This window comes from Pseudophryne corroboree, chromosome 9 (genome assembly GCF_028390025.1).
Source record: "Pseudophryne corroboree isolate aPseCor3 chromosome 9, aPseCor3.hap2, whole genome shotgun sequence".
NCBI lineage: Eukaryota > Metazoa > Chordata > Amphibia > Anura > Myobatrachidae > Pseudophryne > Pseudophryne corroboree.
In genome coordinates, this window is record NC_086452.1 from 1,791,202 (window position 1) to 1,807,292 (window position 16,091).

At 48.4% G+C, this 16,091-nt stretch overlaps 1 protein-coding gene across 3 annotated transcripts in view; it reads right to left on the bottom strand.

Moving 5' to 3' along the window:
* The window catches only part of ORC1 (origin recognition complex subunit 1), a 384,523-nt gene that overhangs the window by 196,875 nt on the left and 171,557 nt on the right, over window positions 1–16,091 (bottom strand). For 2 of the 3 annotated variants that reach the window (XM_063938884.1, XM_063938886.1), the window contains exon 9: window positions 12,942–13,152. In XM_063938884.1, the coding sequence (XP_063794954.1) occupies window positions 12,942–13,152 (211 nt within the window). The remainder of the gene's footprint in view (window positions 1–12,941; window positions 13,153–16,091) is intronic. The other variant, XM_063938885.1, reaches the window with a different exon arrangement.

A 16,091-nucleotide genomic window follows, 5' to 3' on the forward strand; every position in this document is an offset into this window, starting at 1 on the left:
CCAGCCACACCAATCACACCGTACAACTCGTGATACTATATCCAGTTAACAGTATGAAATATAACTGAGCCTCTCAACAGATGGCTCAACAATAACCCTTTAGTTAAACAATAACTATATACAAGTATTGCAGACAATCCGCACTTGGGATGGACGCCCAGCATCCACTACGGACTATGAAAAATAGAATTATCGGTAAGTAAATTCTTATTTTCTCTGACGTCCTAGTGGATGCTGGGAACTCCGTAAGGACCATGGGGATTATACCGAAGCTCCCAAACGGGCGGGAGAGTGCGGATGACTCTGCAGCACCGAATGAGAGAACTCTAGGTCCTCCTCAGCCAGGGTGTCAAACTTGTAGAATTTAGCAAATGTGTTTGACCCCGACCAAGTAGCTGCTCGGCAAAGTTGTAAAGCCGAGACCCCTCGGGCAGCCGCCCAAGAAGAGCCCACCTTCCTCGTGGAATGGGCTTTCCCTGATTTAGGATGCAGCAGTCCAGCCGCAGAATGTGCAAGCTGAATCGTACTACAGATCCAGCGAGCAATAGTCTGCTTTGAAGCAGGTGCACCCAACTTGTTGGGCGCATACAGGATAAATAGCGAGTCAGTCTTTCTGACTCCAGCTGTCCTGGAAACATAAATTTTCAGGGCCCTGACTACGTCCAACAACTTGGAAGCCTCCAAGTCTTTAGTAGCCGCAGGCACCACGATAGGTTGGTTCAGATGAAAGGCTGATACCACCTTAGGGAGAAATTGGGGACGAGTCCTCAATTCTGCCCTATCCATATGGAAAATCAGATAAGGGCTTTTACATGACAAAGCCGCCAATTCTGATACACGCCTGGCCGAAGCCAAGGCCAACAACATGACCACTTTCCACGTGAGATACTTCAATTCCACGGTTTTAAGCGGCTCAAACCAATGTGACTTTAGGAAATCCAACACCACGTTGAGATCCCAAGGTGCCACTGGAGGCACAAAAGAGGGCTGAATATGCAGCACTCCCTTAACAAAAGTTTGAACTTCAGGTAGTGAAGCCAGTTCTCTCTGGAAGAAAATCGATAGAGCCGAAATCTGGACCTTAATGGAACCCAATTTTAGGCCCATAGTCACCCCTGACTGTAGGAAGTGCAGGAAACAGCCCATCTGAAATTCCTCTGTTGGGGCCTTCCTGGCCTCACACCACGCAACATATTTTCGCCATATGCAGTGATAATGGTTTGCGGTTACTTCTTTCCTAGCTTTAATCAGCGTAGGAATGACTTCCTCCGGAATGCCCTTTTCCTTCAGGATCCGGTGTTTAACCGCCATGCCGTCAAACGCAGCAAGTCTTGGAACAGACAGGGCCCCTGCTGCAGCAGGTCCTGTCTGAGCAGCAGAGGCCATGGGTCCTCTGAGATCATTTCTTGAAGTATAGTTCTTACTCCTCTTCTCCTTATTATCCTCAGTACCTGTGGTATGAGAGGAAGAGGAGGGAACACATAAACCGACCGGTACACCCACGGTGTCACTAGAGCGTCCACAGCTATCGCCTGCGGGTCTCTTGACCTGGCGCAATATCTTTCTAGCTTTTTGTTTAGGCGGGACGCCATCATGTCCACCTGTGGCCTTTCCCAACGGTTTACAATCAGTTGGAAGACTTCTGGATGAAGTCCCCACTCTCCCGGGTGGAGGTCGTGCCTGCTGAGGAAGTCTGCTTCCCAGTTGTCCACTCCCGGAATGAACACTGCTGACAGTGCTAACACGTGATTTTTTCGCCCATCGGAGAATCCTTGTGGCTTCTGCCATCGCCGTCCTGCTTCTCGTGCCGCCCTGTCGGTTTACATGGGCGACCGCCGTGATGTTGTCTGACTGGATCAGCACCGGCTGGTTTTGAAGCAGGGGTTTTGCCTGACTTAGGGCATTGTAAATGGCCCTCAGTTCCAGAATATTTATGTGTAGGGAAGTCTCCTGACTTGACCATAGTCCTTGGAAGTTTCTTCCCTGTGTGACTGCCCCCCAGCCTCGAAGGCTGGCATCCGTGGTCCCCAGGACCCAGTCCTGTATGCCGAATCTGCGGCCCTCTTGAAGATGAGCACTCTGCAGCCACCACAGCAGAGACACCCTGGTCCTTGGAGACAGGGTTATCAGCCGATGCATCTGAAGATGCGATCCGGACCACTTGTCCAACAGGTCCCACTGAAAGGTCCTTGTATGGAACCTGCCGAATGGAATTGCTTCGTAAGAAGCTACCATCTTTACCAGGATCCGCGTGCAGTGATGCACCGTCACCTGTTTTGATTTTAGGAGGCCTCTGACTAGAGATGACAGCTCCTTGGCCTTCTCCTCCGGGAGAAACAATTTTTTCTTTTCTGTGTCCAGAACCATCCCCAGGAACAGTAGACGTGTCGTAGGGACCAGCTGTGACTTTGGAATATTTAGAATCCAGCCGTGCTGTTGTAGCACCTCCCGAGATAGTGCTACCCCGACCAACAACTGCTCCCTGGACCTCGCCTTTATCAGGAGATCGTCCAAGTACGGGATAATTAAAACTCCCTTCTTTCGAAGGAGTATCATCATTTCGGCCATTACCTTGGTAAAGACCCTCGGAGCCGTGGATAGACCGAACGGCAACGTCTGGAATTGGTAATGACAATCCTGTACCACAAATCTGAGGTACTCCTGGTGAGGATGGTAAATGGGGACATGCAGGTAAGCATCCTTGATGTCCAGTGATACCATGTAATCCCCCTCGTCCAGGCTTGCAATAACCGCCCTGAGCGATTCCATCTTGAACTTGAATTTTTTTATATATGTGTTCAAGGATTTCAAATTTAAAATGGGTCTCACCGAAACGTCCGGTTTCGGTACCACAAACATTGTGGAATAGTAACCCCGTCCTTGTTGAAGTAGGGGCACCTTTACTATCACCTGCTGGGAATACAGCTTGTGAATTGCCTCTATCACTGCCTCCCTGCCTGAGGGAGTTGTTGGCAAGGCAGATTTGAGGAAACGGCGGGGGGGAGACGTCTCGAATTCCAGCTTGTACCCCTGAGATACTACTTGAAAGATCCAGGGATCCACCCGTGAGCGAGCCCACTGATCGCTGACATTTTTGAGACGGGCCCCCACCGTACCTGGCTCCGCCTGTGGAGCCCCAGCGTCATGCGGTGGACTTAGAGGAACTGGCTGTATGCTGCAGCTTTTTCCCTCTACCTCTGCCTCTGGGCAGAAAGGACGCGCCTTTAACCCGCTTGCCTTTCTGGGGCCGAAAGGACTGTACCTGATAATACGGTGCTTTCTTTGGCTGTGAGGGAACATGGGGTAAAAATGCAGACTTCCCAGCAGTTGCTGTGGAAACTAGGTCCGAGAGACCATCCCCGAACAACTCATCACCTTTATAAGGCAAAACTTCCATGTGCCTTTTTGAGTCTGCATCACCTGTCCACTGCCGAGTCCATAACCCTCTCCTGGCAGAAATGGACATTGCACTTATTTTAGATGCCAGCCGGCAAATATCCCTCTGTGCATCTCTCATGTATAAGACTGCGTCTTTAATATGCTCTACGGTTAGCAATATAGTGTTCCTGTCTAGGGTATCAATATTTTCTGACAGGGAATCTGACCACGCAGCTGCAGCACTGCACATCCAGGCTGAAGCTATAGCCGGTCTCAATATAACACCTGTGTGTGTATATATAGATTTCAGGATAGCCTCCTGCTTTCTATCAGCAGATTCCTTCAGGGCGGCCGTATCCGGAGACGGTAGTGCCACCTTCTTTGACAAGCGTGTGAGCACTTTATCCACCCTAGGGGATGTTTCCCAACTTGACCTATCCTCTGGCGGGAAAGGGTACGTCATTAGTAACCTTTTAGAAATTACTAGTTTCTTATCGGGGGAAGCCCACGCTTCTTCACACACGTCATTTAACTCCTCAGATGGAGGAAAAACTACTGGTAGTTTTTTCTCTCCAAACATAATACCCTTTTTTGTGGTACCGGGGGTAACATCAGAAATGTGCAACACATTTTTCATTGCCTCAATCATGTAACGTGTGGCCCTATTGGAAGTTACATTAGTCTCATCGTCGTCGACACTGAAGTCAGTATCCGTGTCGACATCTGTGTCTGCCATCTGAGGTAGCGGGCGTTTTAGAACCCCTGATGGCTTTTGAGACGCCTGGGCAGGCACAGGCTGAGAAGGTGGCTGTCCCATATTTGGTATGTCGTCAAACCTTTTATGTAAGGAGTCGACACTGTCACGTAGTTCCTTCCACATAACCATCCATTCAGGTGTCGGCCCCACAGGGGGTGACATCACATTTATAGGCATCTGCTCCGCCTCCACATAAGCCTCCTCATCAAACATGTCGACACAGCCGTACCGACACACCGCATACACACAGGGAATGCTCTGACAGAGGACAGGACCCCACAAAGCCCTTTGGGGAGACAGAGAGAGAGTATGCCAGCACACACCAGAGCGCTCTATAACACAGGGATCTCACTATAAATTAGTGTTTTTTCCCTTATAGCTGCTTATATTATATATACTGCGCCTAAATTTAGTGCCCCCCCTCTCTTTTTTACCCTTATGTAGCTTGACACTGCAGGGGAGAGCCAGGGAGCGTCCTTCCAGCGGAGCTGTGAGGGAAAAATGGCGCCAGTGTGCTGAGGGAGATAGCCCCGCCCCTTTTCCGGCGGACTTCTCCCGCTTTTTCTGGAATTCTGGCAGGGGTATTTTTACACCTATATAGCCTTCCTGACTATATATGGTGTAGATTTGCCAGCCAAGGTGTATTATATTGCCCTCAGGGACCGGAGTGTGAGGTGTGCATGAGGAGCAATGGCGCACAGCTGCAGTGCTGTGCGCTACCTTGTTGAAGACAGAAGTCTTCTGCCGCCTATTTTCCGGAACACTTCTTGCTTCTGGCTCTGTAAGGGGGCCGGCGGCGCGGCTCCGGGACCGAACGATCGAGGTCGGGTCCTGTGTTCGATCCCTCTGGAGCTAATGGTGTCCAGTAGCCTAAGAAGCCCAAGCTATCTCCAGTCAGGTAGGTTCGCTTCTCTCCCCTTAGTCCCTCGCTGCAGTGAGTCTGTTGCCAGCAGATCTCACTGTAAAATAAAAAACCTAAAATATACTTTCTTTCTAGGAGCTCAGGAGAGCCCCTAGTGTGCATCCAGCTCAGCCGGGCACAAGATTCTAACTGAAGTCTGGAGGAGGGCCATAGTGGGAGGAGCCAGTGCACACCAGTTAGTCTAAAGCTTTCTTTTAGTTGTGCCCAGTCTCCTGCGGAGCCGCTATCCCCAAGGTCCTTACGGAGTCCCAGCATCCACTTAGGACGTCAGAGAAATATATATATATATATATATATATATATATATATATATATATGAATGACACTGCGTCTTTTTTGAACAGGTTGAATAATATACAACTTAACCCTGATTGTTGGTTGTGTAGTGCTGATGTTAACAGCTTATATACAATTATTCCCAACGATGTGGGTATTAATGCGGTACGTAAATGAATTACTGAATACCCCGAGTCCTGATGTAGACTTGATAGGTGATCTTTTAGATATGATATGATTTTGACTTGTAATGATTTCATTTTTGATGGTAATTTTTACCTCCAAGCATCTGGCGTGGCGATGGGGTCTAGCGTAGCCCCGGCATATATGTTTGTGATGGAGCATGATATCCTTTTCAGTGATCCGAATATTGCCAGCAAAATTCTACACTACGGGCGCTATATAGACGACCTGTTTATAATTTGGTCATTTGAACGATGTATGAACACAGAATGCATCCCGGTGTCCTGTTACATTTACCTACACTATTAACCAATATAAAGTAAACTTTTTGGATGTGCAGGTGATAAAACAGGACAATGTGATTGTGACCTCACTTCAAAAAAACTACAGATAAGAATCCATTTTACATGCAGGCAGTTTTCATCTCAAATCCCTCAAGTGTGGATTGCCATATTCTCAATTTCTACGTGCTTGCCGCATCTGTAGCAGTAAAGAAAATGCTATTGATAATATGATTGTTGATTTTTTAATGAGGGGTTTTGACAGCAAACATCTTCTTAAGACCAAAGAAAGTTCTAAAAACTAAAAGAACGCCTATGGAGCTCCCCTAGCTGTGACCGGCTCCTCCGGGCACATTTTCTAAACTGAGTCTGGTAGGAGGGGCATAGAGGGAGGAGCCAGCCCATACTCTCAAACTCTTAAAGTGCCAATGGCTCCTAGTGAACCCATCTATACCCCATGGTACTAATGTGGACCCCAGCATCCTCTAGGACGTAATTGAAATGTTGACTTTCTTAAACCTGGTTATGTGGTATATTAAATTTTGCCTGGTACAGACGTGTCCTCACACATCTCTTGAAAAGCCTGGATCATGTGAAAATCTTCTAGTGCCGGGTGTTTTTTTTTTTTTAAATGAGTCTTAAGGTGGGTACACACTAGTAGATATATCTGCAGATCAATTGATCTGCAGATATATCTATGGACGGATCGGACAGTGTGTTGAGCATACACACTGCCCGATCCGTCGGGGACTGACGTCATGAACTGGGCGGGCGTGTACACACGCCCGCCCAGTTCAGCTGTCAATCACTGCCGGCCACCGCAGCATGTGTACGGGCGGTCGGCCAACCGCCCCGTACACACACAGCGACGCGCCAATATATCGGTAGATATATTGGTCGTCGGCTGTGCTGCGCGGCCGACGCGATACGTCTGTGAACGACGGAGTTCACAGACGTATCGGCCGTACACACTGGCCGACGGACCCGCGGTATATCGGCTATTCAAGAGAACGGCCGATATATTGACCAGTGTGTACGGGCCTTTAGTCGAAATGCAATGTGACAAGGACACAAGAGACTGCGCTGATTAATGACACTTGTATATCTGTGTGCGACAGAGTCTCTGAATCTGTACACAAAGTGCTGCAATGTAGCAGCAGTAGCTTTTTTTATACAGTACTATGCAAAAGTTTTAGAGCTGATGGCAGTGCTGTACATCTGGGCTGATGTTGAAGGGAAGTAAGCATGATGTGTCTTTCATCCGATGCACTAAGTTTCCTTGGCCGACCATTGCGTCTACGGTCCTCAACATTGCCCGTTTCTTTGTGCTTCTTCAGAAGAGCTTGCACAGCACATCTTGAAGCTCCAGTCTGCTTTGGAATCTTTGCCTGGGAGAGACCTGGCTGATGCAGTATAACTACCTTGTGTCTTGTTGCTGTGCTCAGTCTTACCATGATGTATGACCTGCGACATGAGACCGCCTTCCACAACCTCACCTTTGTAGCAGAGTTTGGCTGTTCCTCACCCAGTTTTAAGCCTCCTACACAGCTGTTTCGGTTTCAGTTAATGACTATGTTTCAACCTACATATGAAAATGATCATCATCACCACCACCACCACCTGTTTGGTATGATTGGTTAGTCATACGCCTGAATATACTAATACAAAATCCCTCACTTTGTACAAGTGTACCCAGAAGAATTGATGCTGGTCACACCACATACTGATGATTTAGATTTCTCTTCTGGTCATTCACTCTGCATTTTGTTAATTGATAAAAAATAAGAATTTACTTACCGATAATTCTATTTCTCGTAGTCCGTAGTGGATGCTGGGGACTCCGTCAGGACCATGGGGAATAGCGGCTCCGCAGGAGACAGGGCACAAAAATAAAGCTTTAGGACTATCTGGTGTGTACTGGCTCCTCCCCCTATGACCCTCCTCCAAGCCTCAGTTAGGATACTGTGCCCGGACGAGCGTACACAATAAGGAAGGATATTGAATCCCGGGTAAGACTCATACCAGCCACACCAATCACACCGTATAACTTGTGATCTGAACCCAGTTAACAGTATGACAAACGTAGGAGCCTCTGAACAGACGGCTCACAACAATAACAACCCGAATTTGTTTGTAACAATAACTATGTACAAGTATTGCAGACAATCCGCACTTGGGATGGGCGCCCAGCATCCACTACGGACTACGAGAAATAGAATTATCGGTAAGTAAATTCTTATTTTCTCTAACGTCCTAAGTGGATGCTGGGGACTCCGTCAGGACCATGGGGATTATACCAAAGCTCCCAAACGGGCGGGAGAGTGCGGATGACTCTGCAGCACCGAATGAGAGAACTCCAGGTCCTCCTCAGCCAGGGTATCAAATTTGTAGAATTTAGCAAACGTGTTTGCCCCTGACCAAGTAGCAGCTCGGCAGAGTTGTAATGCCGAGACCCCCCCGGGCAGCCGCCCAGGATGAGCCCACTTTCCTTGTGGAATGGGCCTTGACAGATTTAGGTTGTGGCAAGCCTGTATATGTAGTACTCCTTTTACAAAAGTCTGGACTTCAGGAACTGAAGCCAATTCTTTCTGGAAGAAAATCGACAGGGCCGAAATTTGAACCTTAATGGACCCCAATTTGAGGCCCATAGACAATCCTGTTTGCAGGAAATGTAGGAATCGACCCAGTTGAAATTCCTCCGTGGGGGCCTTCCTGGCCTCACACCACGCAACATATTTCCTCCAAATGCGGTGATAATGTTGTGCAGTCACCTCCTTCCTGGCTTTTACCAGGGTAGGGATGACCTCTTCCGGAATGCCTTTTTCCATTAGAATTCGGCGTTCAACCGCCATGCCGTCAAACGCAGCCGCGGTAAGTCTTGGAATAGACACGGTCCCTGCTGAAGCAGGTCCCGTCTTAGAGGTAGAGGCCACGGATCCTCCGTGAGCATCTCTTGAAGTTCCGGGTACCAAGTTCTTCTTGGCCAATCCGGAGCCACTAGTATCGTTCTTACTCCCTTTTGCCGTATAATTCTCAGTACTTTTGGTATGAGAGGCAGAGGAGGGAACACATACACTGACTGGAACACCCACGGTGTTACCAGAGCGTCCACAGCTATTGCCTGAGGGTCTCTTGACCTGGCGCAATACCTGTCCAGTTTTTTGTTGAGGCGGGACGCCATCATATCCACCATTGGTTTTTCCCAACGGTTCACAATCATGTGGAAGACTTCTGGATGAAGTCCCCACTCTCCCGGGTGTAGATCGTGTCTGCTGAGGAAGTCTGCTTCCCAGTTGTCCACTCCCGGAATGAATACTGCTGACAGTGCTATCACATGATCTTCCGCCCAGCGAAGAATCCTTGCAGCTTCTGCCATTGCTGTCCTGCTTCTTGTGCCGCCCTGTCTGTTTACGTGGGCGACTGCCGTGATGTTGTCCGACTGGATCAACACCGGCTGACCCTGAAGCAGGGGTTTTGCCAGACTTAGAGCATTGTAAATCGTTCTTAGCTCCAGTATATTTATGTGAAGAGACATCTCCAGGCTTGACCATACTCCCTGGAAGTTTCTTCCCTGTGTGACCGCTCCCCAGCCTCTCAGACTGGCATCCGTGGTCACCAGGACCCAGTCCTGTATGCCGAATCTGCGGCCCTCTAACAGATGAGCACTCTGCAACCACCACAGAAGAGACACCCTTGTCCGTGGCGATAAGGTTATCCGCTGATGCATCTGCAGATGTGATCCGGACCATTTGTCCAGCAGATCCCACTGAAAAGTTCGTGCGTGGAATCTGCCGAATGGAATCGCTTCGTAAGAAGCCACCATCTTTCCCAGGACTCTTGTGCATTGATGCACAGACACTTTCCCTGGTTTTAGGAGGTTCCTGACAAGTTCGGATAACTCCCTGGCTTTCTCCTCCGGAAGAAACACCTTTTTCTGAACAGTGTCCAGAATCATTCCCAGGAACAGCAGACGTGTCGTCGGGGTCAACTGAGATTTTGGAAAATTCAGAATCCACCCGTGTTGTTGCAGCACTAGTCGGGTTAGTGCTACTCCGTCCTCCAGCTGTTCTCTGGACCTTGCCCTTATCAGGAGATCGTCCAAGTAAGGGATAATTAATACGCCTCTTCTTCGCAGAAGAATCATCATTTCGGCCATTACCTTGGTAAAGACCCGAGGTGCCGTGGACAATCCAAACGGCAGCGTCTGAAACTGATAGACAGTTTTGCACCACGAACCTGAGGTACCCTTGATGTGAAGGGCAAATTGGGACATGCAGGTAAGCATCCTTTATGTCCAGGGACACCATAAAGTCCCCTTCTTCCAGATTCGCTATCACTGCTCTGAGTGACTCCATCTTGAACTTGAATTTTTGTATGTACAGGTTCAAAGATTTCAGATTTAGAATAGGTCTTACCGAGCCGTCCGGCTTCGGTACCACAAATAGCGTGGAGTAATACCCCTTTCCCTGTTGTAGGAGGGGTACCTTGACTATCACCTGCTGAGAAAACAGCTTGTGAATGGCTTCCAATACCGTCGCCCTGTCTGAGGGAGACGTTGGCAAAGCAGACTTTAGGAACCTGCGAGGGGGAGACTTCTCGAATTCCAACCTGTAACCCTGAGATACTACCTGCAGGATCCAGGGGTCCACCTGTGAGCAAGCCCACTGTGCGCTGAAATTCTTGAGTCGACCCCCCACCGCTCCTGAGTCCGCTTGTAAGGCCCCAGCGTCATGCTGAGGGCTTTGCAGAACCCTGAGAGGGCTTCTGTTCCTGGGCAGGGGCTGCTTGCTGCCCTCTCTTACCCCTTCCTCTGCCCCGAGGCAGATATGACTGTCCTTTTGTCCGCTTGTTCTTATAGGACCGAAAGGACTGCGGCTGAAAAGACGGTGTCTTTTTCTGTTGGGAGGGGGTCTGAGGTAAAAAGGTGGATTTTCCGGCAGTTGCCGTGGCCACCAGATCCGATAGACCGACGCCAAATAATTCCTCCCCTTTATACGGCAATACTTCCATATGTCGTTTGGAATCCGCATCACCTGACCACTGTCGCGTCCATAAACTCCTTCTGGCAGATATGGACATCGCATTTACTCTCGATGCCAGAGTGCAAATATCTCTCTGAGCATCTCGCATATAAAGGAAAGCATCCTTTAATTGCTCTATAGTCAATAAAATACTGTCCCTATCCAGGGTATCAATATTTTCAGTCAGGGAATCCAACCAGACGACCCCAGCACTGCACATCCAGGCTGAGGCGATGGCTGGTCGCAGTATAACACCAGTATGTGTGTATATACTTTTTTGGGTAGTTTCCAGTCTCCTATCAGCTGGATCCCTGAGGGCGGCCGTATCAGGAGACGGTAATGCCACTTGTTTTGATAAGCGTGTGAGCGCCTTATCCACCCTAGGGGGTGTTTCCCAGCGCGCCCTAACCTCTGGCGGGAAAGGGTATAATGCTAATAACTTTTTTGAAATTAGCACTTTTCTATCTGGGTTAACCCACGCTTCATCACATACATCATTTAATTCCTCTGATTCAGGAAAAACTACAGGTAGTTTTTTCACCCCCCACATAATACCCCTTTTTGTGGTACTTGCAGTATCAGAGATATGCAAAGCCTCCTTCATTGCCGTGATAATATAACGTGTGGCCCTACTTGAAAATACGTTTGTTTCATCACCGTCGACACTAGATTCAGTGTCTGTGTCTGTGTCGACCGACTGAGGTAAAGGGCGCTTTACAGCCCCTGACGGTGTCTGAGACGCCTGGGCAGGTACTAACTGGTTTGCCGGCCGTCTCATGTCGTCAACTGATTTTTGTAATGTGCTGACATTATCACGTAATTCCATAAACAAAGCCATCCATTCCGGTGTCGACTCCCTGGGGGGTGACATCACCATTATCGGCAATTGCTCTGCCTCCACACCAACATCGTCCTCATACACGTCGACACACACGTACCGACACACAGCAGACACACAGGGAATGCTCTTATCGAAGACAGGACCCCACTAGCCCTTTGGGGAGACAGAGGGAGAGTTTGCCAGCACACACCCAAGCGCTATAATATATATGGGAACAACCTTATATAAGTGTTGTTCCTTATAGCAGCTTAAATATATCAAAATATCGCCAAAAAATGCCCCCCCTCTCTGTTTTACCCTGTTTCTGTAGTGCAGTGCAGGGGAGAGTCCTGGGAGCCTTCCTCACAGCGGAGCTGAGCAGGAAAATGGCGCTGTGTGCTGAGGAGAATAAGCCCCGCCCCCTATTTCGGCGGGCTTTTCTCCCGGAGTTTTAGATATCTGGCATGGGTTAAATACATACATATAGCCTCAATGGCTATATGTGATGTATTCTTTTGCCATAAAGGTATTAAATATTGCTGCCCAGGGCGCCCCCAGCAGCGCAATGCACCCTCCGTGACCGCTTGGTGTGAAGTGTGTGACAACAATGGCGCACAGCTGCAGTGCTGTGCGCTACCTTCATGAAGACTGAAGAGCCTTCTGCCGCCTGTTTCCGGACCTTCAATCTTCAGCATCTGTAAGGGGGGTCGGCGGCGCGGCTCCGGGACGAACCCCAGGGTGAGACCTGTGTTCCGACTCCCTCTGGAGCTAATGGTGTCCAGTAGCCTAAGAATCCAATCCATCCTGCACGCAAGTGAGTTGAAATTCTCTCCCCTAAGTCCCTCGATGCAGTGAGCCTGTTGCCAGCAGGACTCACTGAAAATAAAAAACCTAAAAACTTTTTCTAAGCAGCTCTTTAGGAGAGCCACCTAGATTGCACCCTGCTCGGACGGGCACAAAAACCTAACTGAGGCTTGGAGGAGGGTCATAGGGGGAGGAGCCAGTACACACCACCTAATCCTAAAGCTTTATTTTTGTGCCCTGTCTCCTGCGGAGCCGCTATTCCCCATGGTCCTGACGGAGTCCCCAGCATCCACTTAGGACGTTAGAGAAATAACCTATTAACACTTCTAATTTTGAACGCATTCTTACTGTGCAGCATTTCTTCCATAACTAAAACGTTTGCGCAGTATTGTATATACAGTATATATATTTTTTAGATACTGTACCTTTGATAGACACTGCATGTAATGACAATCATTAGAAAACCTGTTACAGAATTTACAGGATTTTCTGAACTCACTGTTTTATTTGGGGTCCTTGCGGGGGATTTCCGAGAAGACCTTGGGGTCCTGGGTAATACCCCTCTTTTTGCTACTCTTTTCGGAGACACTTGTTCCTCACTTTCTTCTTCATCATCGACATCATCACTGCTACTAAACACTGCAGATTCTCTAGGGGGGACAAAGTCATAATCTTCATCCACGTCCTCAAAATCCTCCTCGGAGAGAATCCTGGTGACACCAAGTACATTTTTAATGCGGTTAAAAAAAAAGAAAGGGATTTAGAATCATGTAAAAGTTAAAAAGAGGTCTCTATTAGATTTGCTGGAATTAAAATGTAAATCTACATAAACTCTACCAGTAAACGTGTTAGAATACCTCAACTTTACAGTTTGTATTGAAATTATACAGTTTAGTGTCTTCGTGTGCTCTGAAATTAAAGCATGGAACTAATAAAACAATTGGGAGTTTAAAAAAAAACATTGTGTGTAACAATCCATTCTGAATGCAGCTGCAAGGCTCGTCGTTCATCATCTGCAGATACACACCGTCAGTCCCTCCATCGGTTACCGGTATTCTACCGTATTAAATATAAAATACTGTTACTTATATAAAAGGCCATTAACCAAACTGCATCAACATACATCTCTTCTCTTATCTCATAGTATCTCCCACCCGACCTCTCCGCGTCTCTCATCCACACTCATAACTCGCTCCCATGCAGGATTGCAGGACTTCCTTCTGGCTGCACCCACTCTGTGGAATGCCCTCCCACTCACAGTAAGACTCTCCTCTAGTCTCCAAACCTTCAAGCGTTCACTGAAAACTTATCTCTTCAGGCAGCTTGTCAGATCCCAGAACCGCTCACATAACCTTCAATGCCTCCCTTTCTAATGACATCCTCTCTGTACAGTCTACACATGACTTCATATATTTTGTCTTTCTTCACTTTCCCAACCTCCTGACCCCAGGCCATCATGCTGGGTGACCATATCATACAGCCCATTAAGAACCATTGCAATCTGGCGAGACCAGGGCTGGACAAATCGGTCCTTGAGATCTACCAACAGTTCATGTTTTCCAGGCTTCCTGGAGATCTGTAGAATTGCCAGTCAGGAATGAATGCAGCACATGGTAATTAGTAATGACTACATACCCTTGCACTAGCTAGGAGGTCTGGAAAATGTGAAATGTTGGTAGACCTCGAGGACTGGTTTGGCCAGCCCTGGGCTAGACCATTATGCTATAGGTATCCTTGTGTATCTATGCCTATTTCCCTATAGATTCAGGCTTGCGAGCAGGACCCTCCTACCTCTATGTCTGTCTGCTATTACCCGGTTTTGTTCTATTACTGTTGCATCACCTGTAAAACACAACGTAATATGCTGCGCTATATAAGAAACCGATAATAAATAAATCTACATTTCCGTCCGCCTTTTGCCGATATAACCGCACAACACAACTACATTGGACATCTCATATTGATGGGGAGCTCTTCCCAACACTGCTACAGAAGCCCCCACAGATGTGCTGCATGTGTAGTCACCCTTCTGTGCCGCTGGGTGGGGTGTAGGTCTGGAGATCACATGACCATTCCATGGACTGTACATAGGGTCTTTTTCTTTCCCTCAAAGGTAACTGTGACATAGCTAGGAGAACTGTTTTGGGGGCTATTATATTGCTGTAGGATGAACCCTCACTAGGTAGGTAAAAACCAGCAGGCATGGCGCTGCAAAATGCTTTGGTCGTCCTTTAGGTTCAGGGTTCCAGTCACTCTGCCTAGAGCCCCAGACCATCACACTTTCTCCTCCATATAGGACAGTCCCGGGAGTTTATTTACTAAGCGACGGCAATGCTTTTTATAAGACATGGGGTATTTTGCTATAAAAACCATCGTCTGTCTACATTTTGGGCTAAAAGCCGTCAGGTAAGTAATCCACACACACTGAAGAATCATCCTTTTGTCTACTCAATGGCAAACAAAAAACACCTGCCTGATAAACCAAAGCTTTCAAATGTGGATACAAAAGGCTAAGGCTGCTCCTCACCTCTTCTGTGCGCTGGTGGCCACTAGAGGCCGCCACATGGTCCAAATGACTCAGCTGAAAGTGATACTGCAGGGAGATGTTCCAGCCTCCTACCCTACTGCTAATAATAATTCTCATCTGGACAAATGCATACAGAGAGAGGGGGCTGGTGAGAGTGTGGGGGGGAGTGGCAGATAGGGGTTGGGGTGCAGGGAGAGGGGAAGGGTTGGGGTAGATAGGGACTGGGGGGAGTGGAGTGGTAGGGGCAGGTAGGCACAGTGCAGAGTTGCAGATTTTTTCAACAGTCACCTCTGGGGTGACGCTGCCGGCCACTGGAGCTCCGTTCAGGACACTGACACACCCACCTATGTACACGGCACCCCGCACCATATACTGTACTTGCTCAAAAACCTCTTAAATGCAGTAATCTAGAGGGTACGGACCAATTGTAAGTGATGGGTGACATACTGTATGAAGGCAGGAACTGACAATCGAGGCTGTGGCCAGGTCTGTAATGTACCAGGCCGCAGGTCAGTTACCTGTAATGTACCAGGCCGCAGGTCAGTTACCTGTAATGTACCAGGCCGCAGGTCAGTTACCTGTAATGTACCAGGCCGCAGGTCAGTTACCTGTAATGTACCAGGCCGCAGGTCAGTTACCTGTAATGTACCAGGCCGCAGGTCAGTTACCTGTAATGTACCAGGCCGCAGGTCAGTTACCTGTAATGTACCAGGCCGCAGGTCAGTTACCTGTAATGTACCAGGCCGCAGGTCAGTTACCTGTAATGTACCAGGCCGCAGGTCAGTTACCTGTAATGTACCAGGCCGCAGGTCAGTTACCTGTAATGTACCAGGCCGCAGGTCAGTTACCTGTAATGTACCAGGCCGCAGGTCAGTTACCTGTAATGTACCAGGCCGCAGGTCAGTTACCTGTAATGTACCAGGCCGCAGGTCAGTTACCTGTAATGTACCAGGCCGCAGGTCAGTTACCTGTAATGTACCAGGCCGCAGGTCAGTTACCTGTAATGTACCAGGCCGCAGGTCAGTTACCTGTAATGTACCAGGCAGCAGGTCAGTTACACAGCTATTAATCAACTCTAGAAATCTGTTATAAACTCCTCCACAACGGGATCAACCAGCCTGT